General features: G+C 46.1%; 1 protein-coding gene across 13 annotated transcripts in view; it reads right to left on the minus strand.

The window, feature by feature from the left end:
• The window catches only part of dlg1b (discs large MAGUK scaffold protein 1b), a 98,291-nt gene extending 84,416 nt beyond the window's left edge, over nt 1-13,875 (minus strand). For 6 of the 13 annotated variants that reach the window (XM_082513569.1, XM_082513576.1, XM_082513575.1 and 3 more), the window contains exons 1-2: nt 13,084-13,874; nt 9,512-9,643 (exon numbers count right to left, since the gene is read on the minus strand). In XM_082513569.1, coding sequence (XP_082369695.1) covers nt 9,512-9,643; nt 13,084-13,102 — 151 coding nt within the window. In that variant the 5' untranslated portion in view covers nt 13,103-13,874. Of the gene's footprint in view, nt 1-9,511; nt 9,644-13,083 lie in introns of all 13 variants that reach the window. The other 7 variants (XM_082513568.1, XM_082513567.1, XM_082513566.1 and 4 more) reach the window with 2 other exon arrangements.
• Nucleotides 13,876-14,310: the final 435 nt, after the last annotated feature.

Raw genomic sequence — 14,310 nt, forward strand, 5'->3', positions numbered from 1 at the left:
TAGTTTATTGCTCTTTCTTGCAATTTATGTAGTTATTATAGACTTAATGCAGACATATTATCAAAATTTGGGCTATAACGGTTGTGTTGCTGTATAGCTACTTAAAATACTCCCACAAATGGCTCCACAGCATGTAAGAATATAAAGATAAGCTCTTAAGGTCTTAAAGGGTTAACTCACATCAGTTATAAAACACAGAAGATGCATTTAAAATGTTTCCACTCAAAGTCCAGGAAACAAAAATCTGTGCAGTGTTGTTGGGAACGTGATGTTGATGTTAGAGTCCGAGTGACTTTAAAAAACTACAGCACATCTCGCTGCCCCGTCCTACTGTCATGGTTCACCTACAGTGGTTGGTAGGTTAAGTTACTTTAGTTTTGGTCTGTCAAAGCTCCATTTTCCAGTTTGTGAAATACTCAGAAAATCCACAGTTTACATCTTATAACGTGACACAAGTTGGATGCTTTTCCTTCCACCTGAGCTTTTCTGAGGCGGGAATATCTTGGTTTAATTATAATAATTATGAGTCGCAGTTTTGACCTTCAGCGCTGGAAACCTAAATTCTGGGGCAGCCAAAAGCAGCCGAGTTCAGAGCGGCAGAATAACATCCAAATCTTCTGGGCTGAAAACCCGATGTTGATTTATTAAATTGAAAAGATTCGCGGGACGCCATCTGTTTCTGACGGAGGAATCAAGCCGGTCTGAACAGAAAGAATGAGAAGGAAAACAGACTGAAGCTGGCGGCTCGCGCTCTCTGCAAATCAGCGGCGGCGGGGGTGGGGGGTGGATTATGAACCGGGGGTAATCGTCGTGTCCACAGAGGGATTACACCATGCTCGGCCTGCTGCACACGTCTCCTTTTGGTGAAGGGGGGGTTGGCAGATTGGAAAACTGTGTGGCAGAAATCTATTTTTCATCAGGGATGCTGGGACGTCAGGGTGAGCGTGACAAACACGCCCAGGCCTCGGGCACGCAGAGCCAGAGGAAGGAGTTTGGGAAGAAGCTCGGCAGCGTCAGTCAGACGGATGAAGGTGATTATTACTTAAAGTCACGAGTCACGACGGCAGAGTTCAGCTTCTAAATGTAAACTCCAGCTCAAATGCAGGCACTCGTTTCATTGGCCCGCAGCTGCTTGAATGAGAGGTGATTGGTTGATGAAGGCAAACGGCAGGTGGAGCCGATTCTCTGACCGATGCTAAAGCACCGCAGGAAAACGGGAAACGGCGTGAAGAGTGGAGAACGACTGAAACCCACGGCGGTAGTTTTATTCATTAACACGAGGTTTCCTCATCGCGCTGCACAGACGACGTCACAGGAAGTCTGTATGATGCCGAGGTCACGTGACACATGCTAACGTTACTTCCACAAACATGACTGCTACATGCAATGACTATTTTCCTTCTGAAGATTAGCAAAACAATCCGGACAAACTGACTTATTTTCTTGCTCGTTTCCTTTGTGCTGTGTTATGAATCAAACGCACCTCTTTGCAGCAGCTTCGACTCTGTCCAAACTCACTCGCTGCTGTGGATGACAGAGCTTTAACCTCCTAAGACCCGAACTCGTTCATGGCATGCATATTTATTTTTCCTTTGCTATTTGGGCTGATTGGGACCTGATGAATGTCAAAACAAAGAATTACCTGAGATCCACATATGAGGACATTGGTTTTAAATTTTGATAGCACAGTGGCAGCATAATGTCCTTGGAAGTGGATATCAGGCCCTTGTAGAGCAAAATGAAGTATTTTGGTCTAGACGTCCCAAAGAGGAAGTACAACTCTGTCTGTGGAGGACGTGATGCCTGCAGGTCTTCAGTGGGGGTCGGTTAGTGAGATCCTTCCCTGCACAGGACCCAAAACTCCCTGCCAGACATCCCCGTGCCCCCCACCACCCGCCCCATTGTTCTCCACTCATTTATTTATTTATAAGTTGAGGAAATTCCCTGTAAAGAGCCACGTTAGAAAACTCATTCAGCAGCACAGAGAGTGTTAATCCAACACTGCAGCTCCTGATCTAGCATTTGACCTCTCTGTGGATTATAAGATCATACCGGGTTATAATTCTGCTCGAGCCGCTGTAATTTAAAACCGCAGGCGTACGTCTTCTATACTGGGATTCATGCGCTGAGCAAAGCTGCAGCCTTTTGTCGACGCAGTTTTCTCGTCTTCCCGTCACGTATCTGCTGTTCTCGTGGGAATGTTCAAGCTTCTAATGATGAGGCGAGTGAAAGTACGAGCAAAGCTCACCTCAGAAGCCCCATCCACATTCTTACGAGGGGCAGCCAATGAGAATAAAGTTAGCTTAAATGTAGGGATGAACTGATTGGCTGCCCAGTATAAGACAAACATGCAAAGCTACCCTAGGAGTGTCCAAGAAGACAAATATGAAGCTGCAAATGAACAGGTGACGACCCCTTTAAGTCGCCCCACCAACCCGCTCTTCAAATGCTTTGTTTACGAGGGGCAGCCAATCAGAGGAAAGATGGACAAAACACAGACACACACCGACCCACAGAGCATCTCACGTCAGCCCCGATGTCCCAAAAGGAACTCTTCACAGCCCCCTTCATAAAACACACATAAATAGATAAATAAATACTAAAAAACAAACTATTAAAACGATTAAAACCAGGATTTGAGGCTTTTGTCCTGATATAAACTGACTCGACGTTTTTCTACGCATCTACTACACCAGTATCCTTCCACACCACCTAAATATTAATGTCAGTCAGAAAGAAACGTAATGAATACAGCTGGGTCCAATTATTTTTGCACGATGGTCTCAGTGGTGAAGACTTCTCCAAACAAAATGTTTTGTCTTTAAAATTACAAATTAACTTTGATCAGTGCGGCTTGCAGAAAGCTCATTAAACAGGCGCTTTGCATGAAACTCGGAGAATCAACATTAATAAGCTGCAGCTGCCATAATCTGATGAAGATAAAGAGCGGAGACGGAGAACGTCTGTCAGCAACACGCCATCCGTTCGGCTCCGAGCTTATCGATCTGAAACCAGATCAAAACCGAGCCGTCGTCGGGGGAAACGTCGGCGTTCCCCCAACAGGAAAATCAGCGGGAAATATTTTAATCACTCAAAGCAGGGCTTCGTTTACTGCAGCAGGAATCACATTTTTACCATAAATAAGAAAAAATTAATTAATTTCCTTTGAAGTACGATAACACAGACTTGAATATGTGGAAACCTTTGGTGCTTGTGTGCGTGACCAAGACCCCACAAAGACCCGTGAGTGTGGAGAAAGCCGGCAGGAATTATTTCTATGAGCCAAAACAAAGAGCTAAGATTAGAGGAAGTGTGACGGAGGACTAACAAAAACACGTCACAGGTTTAATCCTCAAATACTCAGCAGCTCACTTTGTGTCACAGATAAGATGTTTCATAAAATGTCTAAACTCTATGAAATCAATTATGGCCCCTCAACAAAGATCTGACTCGGTGGTCTCTCCTCCCCATGGATATGAGTAATAGAATAGAAATAATTAAAATGAACATTCTGCCACAAATTCTCTCTCTCTTCCAGTCACTGCCCCGGAGATACCCCAAAAACAATTTGACGAATGGGATAGATGGATCTCACGGTTCATCTGGAACAGCAGAAGACCGAGGGTCCAGTACAGAACGTTGCAACTGAAAAAAGAGACGGGAGGGAGAGCTTTGCCGTGCTTACAAGATTACTATTATGCTGCACAACTGAAACCCCTGGTAAACTGGTGTTCCCCGAATCATGAAGCTAAATGGAAAACCATGGAAATTACTCAATTAGACTTCCCATTACAGTCTCTTTTAGGAAATAAAAACCAAGCTGAAAATTTTTACAAAAATTTGAACCATTTGACCCAGTTCACCCTGAAACTACGGTTCAGGGTAGTGAGGAAACTACAAATAGAAGAACAGGCTAGGACCTTGAATTGGATAGCTTATGACCCGGAGTTTGTGCCTGCCAGGCTGGATGGGACCTTTAAACAGAACCTTTAAACTGAGAGGAATTACTTCTTTTTGTTCACTAGCAACAAACGGGGGATTTCAAAGCTATAAAACTATTTCAGATACATACGGATTGGCAAAGCATGACTTCTATAGATACTTGCAAGTTAGAGACTATTACAACAAGACGTTACTATTCAGAGATGAAAACGAATACAACCTAATTCATATCTTTCAAGAGGCATACAAAAAAAAGTACTCTAAAAAGTTGGTCTCAAAAATATACGGAAGTATACAAGCCTCTAAAAATCACTCTACATTGTATATTAAGCAAAACTGGGAGAGAGAATCAGGCTCACAAATATCAGAGGACAGCTGGTGGGGAATATGTGAGTCTCAGGCTACCACTGCAAATTCAAGGTCCTTAAGAGAGTTTGGTTGGAAAAATGTTGTGATATTTTTTATCACTCCTAAATTCACAGCTCGGCAAACAGGCTCACAGAGCCAGGGCCTATGTTGGAGAGGTTGTGGTACCCCCATGGCAAACCATTGTCATGTCTTCTGGGCCTGCCCAAGGATCCAGCCATATTGGGGGGAGGTGGCCACAAAATAGTCGGGATAAAAATAGACTATTCATTTGATACGTTGTATCTTGGCAATTTACCTACGGCGCTTCCACATAAAGATAATTATTTATTGAAAATACTTTTGGCTAGCAGCAGAAAGGCCAAAACCCGAAGATGGCTAAAGGCTGACCCTCCAACTCGGGCCCAGTGGTTTGGGATAGTGGAAGAAATTTTTGGAATGGAAAGACTTACTTTTGTCCTTAGACTTGAGCTTGAGAAATTCAAGAAGCTCTGGGAAAAATTTATTGTGTAGTCCTTTTGTACTGAACAATTAAATATTACCATGATGTAAGTAGATACTGATGTTGAGACTGTGTATGTCTTCCATGCTGACCTAAAGTTTTGTATTCTCATACTGTAAATTAATAAATTTAAAAAAGATGTTTCGTAAAAACAGACTTTACTCGGGCTGCTCGTCCAGCCATCGTCTACCACAGTTTACATTTCACTTCCTATTTTTATATCCAAGCAACAGAATGATGTCATCTCCTCACTCTTATTTTGAAAGTTCAGCCCTTAGTCATTCTAGCCCTGCACTTCCTGTCTAGTGTTTGCCTGTCCCAGCAGTCTCAGCCGGTCTCTGGTTGGTTGATCCTCGATGTGATTCAGGTTCCTCTTCAGAGTCTCGCTCCATGGTTGGGCGTGCTCAGCTCCACCTTGGACTGGGACCATTACCCTCTCTTCTTCTCTGCCTGCAGCAGGCACTGGTTGGTGAGCCGCTACACCGACCAGAACGAGGACCCCCAGCTGCATGACGGAGGAGCTGGAGTTCATCACAAGATGAGGCGGGTTTCAAACGAGACACATGAAGACGAGGAAAACTCTTCTGATGCCATAAAGACTCAAACATCATCTAATCAGCCACATCTTCCAGCTCCTCTGGACGTGCAGAGCGACATACAGGACACATGATCTCTGTCAGTCCACCTTAACAGGCTCCTGTTCAGCTCATCTCTCTAAGAACACGAGCTCATTTCTGCCTCTAACACCGGCCATTATTTCCTCCTCTTTAGGAACATCGACCAGGAAATCAGCACCTCTGCCTTCACACTCAGCTCTGTCTTAATCACAGCGGATCAGGAGAGCGTCCACCAACCCGCCTCTACCTGAGGCAGCAGCTCATCCCCGCCCTGGAGCAGGGACTCCACCCTTTTCAGACTGAAACCACGACCACAGACTCGGCCTCTGCTTCACACCTGAACACAAACATCCTCAGAGGAGCTGGAGGTGATCGCACGTTGAGCACCCAGCAGCGACGAGACCACCTCCACCCACTGAATGAGAAAGTCGTGAGCGTGGCGTGACTCGGCTGTAAGCTGCAGAGCAAACGTGCAGGCGGAGGACGCAGGAAGGCAGGATCCAGGCCAGTGATGATCTCCACTCATGTATTAGTGATGAAGACAGAGCGGCGCTGCAGGACACGCAGGACTGAGGGAAACGAGCCGCCGTGCTCGAATTATACTTGAGGAATATTTACACCAATCACACGACAGCATTTCAGCTTCCTGCTGATGAAAGGAGGAAACACGGAGGAGGAACGATAGACTAATCTGTGACAGTTTTCTTTCCTCGTGACACAAAGATGGTGATGCTCGGCTTCAAACTGAACGCTTTTGTCTGCTGCTTTATGATAAGGAGGTGAAAGTGCTGTCCAAACTGATGCAGCAGCAGGACACTGAGGGTGACCTCTACAAACAGCTTGCTCCTGCCCACTCAGAGCCGTGTGAGCCGACAGAAAGGCAGCACCGAAGCCTGAAAGTTTAAAAAGTTAAAGCGAACGTCCAGAAAGACTTCCTGTTGTTGCCGAGTCCCGGAGCACAAACACACTCAGTGTTTGAGTCTTTCAGCGAGTCATTCCTGGGAAACTCAAACACATCGGACCACATTCCTGCTGCTCGGCGTCCGTTAACCCTGCAGCTGCTTCTGCGTTTACTCGGAGAGTCCCGTTAGCCGGCAGCGAGGCGACAGCCAATCAGAGAAACATGACGCTGGCAGAACATCAGAGAAACGCAGACATCTGCAAACCTGCAGGGCGACTTCTGCTTCGCCGTAATTACAGAGGAGAGGCGAACAGTTAAATAACAGATTTGTTGTTTTTCTCAATGAAACGACCGTCTGCAGGAAAAACTAATCGATATTCACAGCAGAGGCCGACACGCTGGTGCACTGTGGAGAAACACGTCCACGGCCAGGAGCTCGTTAGGAGCTCAGCCGTCTCATTATCACAGCCTGACAGCTGATTATGTGAAGCTCGTGAGTCACGTCAACCTGGCGTCCCTGTGAAAGACGTGACACTTTGGGTTCATCCATGCTGGATGGACGGAGGAGGCGTCGGTGTGACACGGTCAATCTAAACTTTGATGTTCGGACTGCGAACAGAAGCTGCTCAAGAACCAAACCCACGTTGTATTAACTGTGATCTGTGTTGTGTGTCTGGGCTCGGTCACTCAGAGCTGAGCTCCTGCTGCTCCGGCCGAGTTGGCTCAGAGTATCAGGATGTGACTCCGTGGAAAACCGACGGACAAAAAGCAGGTTTGGTTTAGTTTAACAGGATCTCCTCGAAAATTAGAGGGAACCCAGGTGACCCTGAGGGCAGGACGCAGGGAGTCGGGCACATTTCACAGCTTTCGCTCTACACGGATTTTCTTTTTTTAATCAAAGGCTATTTTCATCATCTCGAGCCAAACTGAACCACGAGTGCACGTGGACTTTTTGGGAGAGGTGAAGGAGCGGCTCTGTGATGGACAGAGGTGCCTTTCAAACGAAGCAAAATACGAGTTTTGTAACAAAAAATAAAAAATGTTCCCGCAGCACAGAGAGTTATTGTTTTGGAGCCAAAAGCGACAATGTCACCGCGATTCTTTCACACGGGTCATCAGAGGACTGAAATCAGTCGTTAAGCTCTTCATCACACAGTTGAAGATGTATCAGCACAAAGCTGATGACACAATAAGCATAAACATCTTATCAGCCAACAAGGTTTCAGTGCAGCATCAGTCTGTTTGATTTCATCGCTTTGCATAATGTCAGGATGAAATGAATGTGGACACGTCTCAGGCTGCACTCAGTTTTCAGGGTTTAGTCGCAGCTAAATTGTTGCAGGTCGGCTTGTTAAGGTGGTAAATTAGCAACAATGCAGAGCTGATATATGATGACCCTGATCCAGTAAAACTGTGCGAGTCTACAGAAAACAGCTCTGCACACGAACACAAACTTCACGGCCTCTCGCCCCACTGTGACGCCTCACAGCAGAGGCAGCCACGAGTCACGAGGCCGTTTCTACCCTACAGACCCACAAACGTGACGAGGTCAGAGGTCACCTGCAGGTGGAAGCACATTATCGCTTCAGTGATAATTATCATGTGATATTTGACTTTAAATAAAGGATTTAATTAGTGGTTTTCTCCACATTAGAGCTCAAAAATCAACTCCGGTTACGTGGACGTGGTCAGAGCGGTCCAATCAGACGCGGTGTGTGAGGGATGCTGTTCATGTGTGGCTCACATTTCATTCGTGTGTAATGTTTTGGGTCTACTTTCCTCAGCGAGCGGCCGCAGCGCGTTCATTTAACTGCAGGCCAGCTGACTTGGACACGAACGAGCTGCACATGTGCAAACGATGCTGCGAGGACCCAACACTGATCTGCATTGTTGCTTTGCTCCTCCCGTCCGTGTCGTTCTGTCTCTGACTTTCACCCGCAGAGCTGAATCAGAGCTCAGGGAAACGTCACCGTCAATAACGGTCTGCGCTGCAGACCGACTCAGCTGTTTGATATTTGTTCACTTAATAAAACACAAAACAACAAATCCTTTAAAAGCTCTTTGTTAGTGGAAACCTCAGCGTGACTCATCAAACAGCTCTGACACTGAGGAGGACAATGAACGTGGCAAAAGTGCCTCCATAACATCATCATCATAATAATGACAACAATAATAAGGATTGATGACACATCAGATGGCAAACAGACACTGAAACATCTTCAGATCCATGATGTAAACACACATTTTTACACAACATGTGAACAAGAAATACCAAAAATACCCCAAAACTCTTCTCAGGTTTGGAAGCCCACCATAGACCCAGGTCCACCAGAGCTCATCTTAATATTTTTAGATGCTGTAGAGACATTTTTGGGAGTAATGTTATACATTACTACAACCGTTATATCGGAAATTTTAATAAGATGTAACGATTAAGTCCACCAGTAACTAGATAAATTGCAAAAAAGTGCAATAAACTACAACAAAATTGAAAATCGTTGTCCTTACAGAAACTTCAGAGGTTTATCCCTCAAACCTGTAAATGCAAACGTTGCACAAAATAGTTTCCAACAACAGGAAATTTATTTTGAGCATCTTCAGTTTCATTTTTGAGGCAAACTCATTTTTATAAACTGCAGCAAAAACTAAAATGAACATTATTGTGCACAATTTGCAAAGAAAAACAGCATGTGCATCAAAATAAACCAAAAAAAACAATGAACAGCTGATGGGATCAGCAGCGCGCTTCTGGATTGTGATGTTTTTGATGTCACAAGCGCTTTTTATGCGATTTTTGCAAAGCCATATGTAAAAGGAAACTGCGACCTGGGACAAGTTGAATGCATGTTATGCAAGTACAACTCCTCCGGTTTCATATGCAAAAAAAAAAAAAAAAATGATTGCGCTAGCTTATGTGCTGTGTACACAAATGGGAGCGTGCGCGCTTCGATGGGCTTAAAGGGTTAAATAACTCTGTGGTTGTGTCACCTACAGATAAGCTCAGTGTTCTCATGTCAAGATTGTGACAAACTGCTGAAGTACAAAGACTGCTTCTTGTGATGTGAAACCTTTATCAGGCCAGGTCCTTATTTTCCAGGGTTATGTTCCAGGACTAGAGACGTCCTGTTTCCAGGATGTGTGGTAACCGTGTGAGGTGTTCTGTGGTCAGAGAGGCGACCGTACCTATGAGAGCCTGGAAGAGATTGCTCTGGAAGATGTCGATGACCCTCTGGATGGAGTGTCGGAGCTGCCGGTCCTCGGTGTGGTTCAGCTTGGCCCGGTACTGCTCCAGCAGCTGCAGCGCTCGCTGTGCGTCTGTACAACAGGAGGAAGCAGCGAGAGAGGTGAGCCGGGGATACGACAGAGCCGAGGCTCAGCGACTAACGAGGACTGATCTGAGACAAGATGGCAGCAGAGGGCTGCTTCAAACCGTCAGACGGGCACAAATAATCCCTCTGTGCTGAAACGCTGAGCTGCACTGGCAGCCAGCACGCACCGGGAGAGGGAAATAATACTTTAAAAATCCAAACATGCATGCATTTAAGACTGCGGGCAGGTTTTAAAGGAGTATAAATGAGTTAAAGAGGCCTCTCCCCAGCGGATAAGTATAAAGGTCAGAGTATCAGGCTCGGCTCAGAGGGAAGCATTAAGGACAGATTTACTACATGTCTGCTGCTGACAGTCACATTCAGACCAAAGCAAATCTGATAAAATGATTAAGCTGAAAGTAGTAAATAGAAAGTCGACTCAAACCATGACCCGAAGGCTTCATTCAGAGCTTTGTTTTAAATTCGAGGCTTCAACTAAAGATCATTTTAATGCAGATCATCGTCCAATAACACCGATCGATCACAGACATGCAAACAGCGTAACATCGCTGCAGCTGGACGTGGAGAAGATTCAGGACTTTGACTGTAACCCTGTTGGATGGTCACATTTCTGCTGGTTTACTTGTTGGTGAATCAGCTTTAAATAAAGGTCAGTGCGTGACTGCAGCACGGCAGCGAGAGCGTCGGCTCGGCGCAGAGTTTCAGGAAGTCAGAACCCGAAGGAATCTACCGAGGTCGTTATTGTTGAGCGATGTCATGTGACTCTTACGACTTCTAATTAACTGGATCATTTACAGGACAGAAGAACCTCACACAGACAGCTTCCTGGACAGTTATGCACACAGCGACACATTTACCATCACATTGTTGTTTCTACCATCATTAACCTGCTCTCTCACTTTGATTCATGCCTGCTGCTGATTGGCTGTGAGTCTCGCCTGTAAATAAAACACACAAAGCCCGAGGAGGCGGCGCATTGGGCCTCTCGCCTCCGTCAGCACTGATTTAGATGAATTGGCAGTTCGCTGCGTCCTGCTTCTGGTCTTGGTTTCATTATTGTTGTTTCAAGCCTAATTTAGGCAAGAAGCCTGAATCCTTCGGCTCACGCTGGAACCAGCAGAGAAAACTCCGACTAAGACATAAAACCATCAAAACCATAAAACAACGTGGAGCTGGAAGTGCTGGCGGCAGGCTGCTGGTGTCGCAGTCGGTCACAGAGAGGACGCTGCACCGGAAACATGGTTGTGGTTGCTTCGTCACGTTGGATTGGTCAGTTTAGGAATACTATTTTTCCCGTCTCCAGGCCTGTGTGACTGAACGGTTTTATCGATACGCGTTTGAACATTCAGCCATCACGAAAGTGACGTGATGAAAGAAACACGATGTCGATAAATGTCCCCTCGCTCACGAATGTTCGAGTGTCTGTAACGATCCTGATATCTGCCAAAGTGTGTCTCAGAGACTCTGCCAGCATTAAACTGCCCGAAACACAAAGCCTCGGGGTCCTGTTCACTGATAACATCCAGGAAAGAACCAAGTCTACGTTCACAAAGCGCCAAAAACTGTCTAACTCAAGCTCAGAGCGAATGTTTCACTGAATGAAGACCTCTCGAATCAAAGACACCAACTTTAATAACTTTATGGTCGAGAGCTTTAAGAAATAAAGCTTTTCAAGGGCTGCTGAAAACCTGCACACACGCCCGAGTTAGAAGGTGTAACACTGTGTAGCTGAGGTGGAAAGCCACAGATCTCATTTTAAAAGCCACATTAATTGAAAGTATGAACTTGAAATACAACATAAAACATAAACCAGGCGATTTGTGTCACAGCGCAGAAGACATTTAATATCACACTCCTCCGTCTTCTGGTTTATTAGGAAGTGAAAGTTTGAGACAGATTGTGACGGCCTACAAACCCTCAGCTGACCTGATGCTTCAGCCTGATACGCTGACCTCACAGCTGACCTCACAGCTGACCTCACAGCCCACATGTCAGTTTCTAAACAGCAGAAAATTACCTCAGCCAATTAACAGCTTTAAATTAAATTCTCTCCGTTAGTGTCGGTTTTTGAGGTTTGACCCAGATCAACATATCTGCGCGCGTCGCTGTGAGCGCTAAAACGTGGAGCTTAAATACACGATGGTGAACGCTGGTGCGTTATGTGGTGTGAGCTACAATGGAAGCTGCCAACTTTAAAAGACTTCATTTAAGTATCAGCTGATGTCCTTCAGCTGCATGAGGTTTGTCAAATATGTGGCCCGAGGACCAGAATGGACACGGTCCTATTCAAGACAGTGATTAACAGCTCACACTTTCCAATAAAACACACGTTTTATGTCCGTGTCGTTTCACTCAGGAGTGGGTGTGTGTGGATTTAATATTTCTATATTTAAATATTTGTTAAAGGCACAAAATGCTGCTGTTTGGTTAGAAAATCTCCACCGGTGAAGGTTTTTAATGCAGAGGGACAAATACAGCAGTGATGTCTTCGTAGTTCAGGCTTTTACACTGAATAAAAGCAACGTTTTTTAAACTGCAGTGGTTTTGCTGGTGCAGCCCACCTGAGCTCAGACTGGGCTGTACCTGAACTGCAATCACTGAAACACTGAATACTTTGTGCAGTGACTCATCCACACTGATGGCACAGTTTAGGTTTGTTTTTGCAGTTTGCAGAAAAAAAACGATCATTAAAATGTTTCTTGTCTTTTCATACTGAGGCAGGCTAAACATAATTACTATGGATAATTAGGAGGCATTTGACGCACCATTTGCAAGGCTTTTGAAATTATCTTTATTTTTCCTGGGATTAAAGTGGAGGTCTCCGTACTTATGAATGAGTTCACTAAATGAGAACATTTTTCTAAATTTTTACAGTTCATCTAGTTCATGAAATGTGTACTTAGCGCTGGGAACGAGGTGAATCTTTCATTGACTTAAATAAGTGGCTTTTCTTTAACTCACTGCCTCCACCGCCCCGGGCACAATCTTTATTTTTCCCGGGATAACAGTACAGTTATACACGGTTAATAACGTGTAAACTAACTCAGAATATTTTTCTAAATTTTTACAGTTCATTATATTCCTAAATCGCGCGCTGACTGCTGAGGACGAGGTGAATATTTTATTCATATTAGAGTTTATTTTTAGTTCTCCACACAAGGTGCCCCATTTACAACTTGGTTAGCAGCAGTGGCTAACCGGCTAGCTCCTACTTTAACTGACTTCACCTGACTTGGCACGGCTCCGCTCAGCTCAGCAGGGCCAAAGCGAGCCGTGTGGGCCGTGTTCGGCTCGTGTGGCGTGTGAGCCGCTGCGTGTCCCGTGTTTGTTCGAGTCCTGTGTGTCTTTAAAAACGAAGGAGCAGCCGGAGTTTGAACGGCTAGCCTGCTAGCTTGCTAGTTAATATGTGAAGTGAAAGCGGCTTACCTTTCTTTCTCACTGGCATGGTGGTGGTCTGGCTCGGCTAGATCCGCCTCAGCCGCATGCAGTCCTCACACAGGACGGTTTTTGTTCGCGGTTCCGCCGGATAAACCCGCCGCTGTCACCGCTCCAAGTCAGGGCTGAAGAAAATCCCTCCGAGCCAAAAGCCCTCCGGACGGAGCGTCGGGGGGCAGACTGGCACAACAACAGCGAGCCTCCGGGGACGGCTCAGCCAGCAGTCCCGCTAACAAGTGAAGCTCCGCTGAGCTGCCGACTCTCACAGATGTAGTTCCCCGCCGGAGAGGCTGTGTGCGCCGGCGTGCACCGCGCAGGCTGACTCTGGAGCTGGCTCCGAAAAGTGCAGATCTGGCTCGGACCGAGCGGGACCTGCAGTGTGCCAAAGTCCGGGAAACACCCGCTGCTGTGCAGGCGGCGCATGCATGAGCTGCCCGCTGCTGCTGGGTGGAGGAGGAGCGGCTCCGGAGCGCTGCGGGTTCGTCCAGAAATAAAAAAAAACTTCAAAGCCAGGCTGGCGGCACACCTACACTCACTTATCCCGCACTGGTCCGCACCGCTCCGCCGTGTCCCCGCCTGCGACGTGCACTCGTGTCAAACTTCTGTGAAATCCCTCCTCCCTCCTTTTTCCTCTTTTCTTCTTCTTCTCCTTCTCCTCTCCCTCTCCAGCACCTCCCCAGGTCTACAAATTCCCAAACTTTCCTCCAAAATGGCGACTCAGGGAGCTGGAAACGTAAACCATGTGATTTCCAAAAGCCTACCCCTCCGACCTGCCGCCCAATCATGCAGCTCACCTACAAGGCCAAGGAGGAGGAAGAGGAGGGTCAGGGAGGAGGGAAGGAGGCAGGGAAGAGGCAGCGGGGGGGATAAACTTTGTGAAGGGGGGGAAAGTGAGAGGAAGGAAGAGGAGTGAAAGTTGAGGAAAGCAGAGAGAGGTGACAGGAGATGGAGGTGAAAGCGGGACAGATGGATGAAAACACAGAGTCAGGCTTCTGTTTTTATTTAAACCAAATAGAAACGAAAACAAACACACGTGGAAAACAATGAGATAAAGAAAATGTAGATCATAGGAAGGATTAAAAATAAATCAGCTGAAATAAGAGGCGAGAATTCAAAACGCCCCGAGGACTCTCACTGTGTCTCCTTTGTGTTCAAGGTTTAATTATAACCTGGTAAAACTGGCGTTTTGTCCATCGAGCCACTCCTGTATTAGCACGA

The sequence above is a fragment of the Aulonocara stuartgranti genome (genome assembly GCF_965226115.1).
Source record: "Aulonocara stuartgranti genome assembly, chromosome: 18".
Taxonomy (NCBI): Eukaryota; Metazoa; Chordata; class Actinopteri; order Cichliformes; family Cichlidae; genus Aulonocara; species Aulonocara stuartgranti.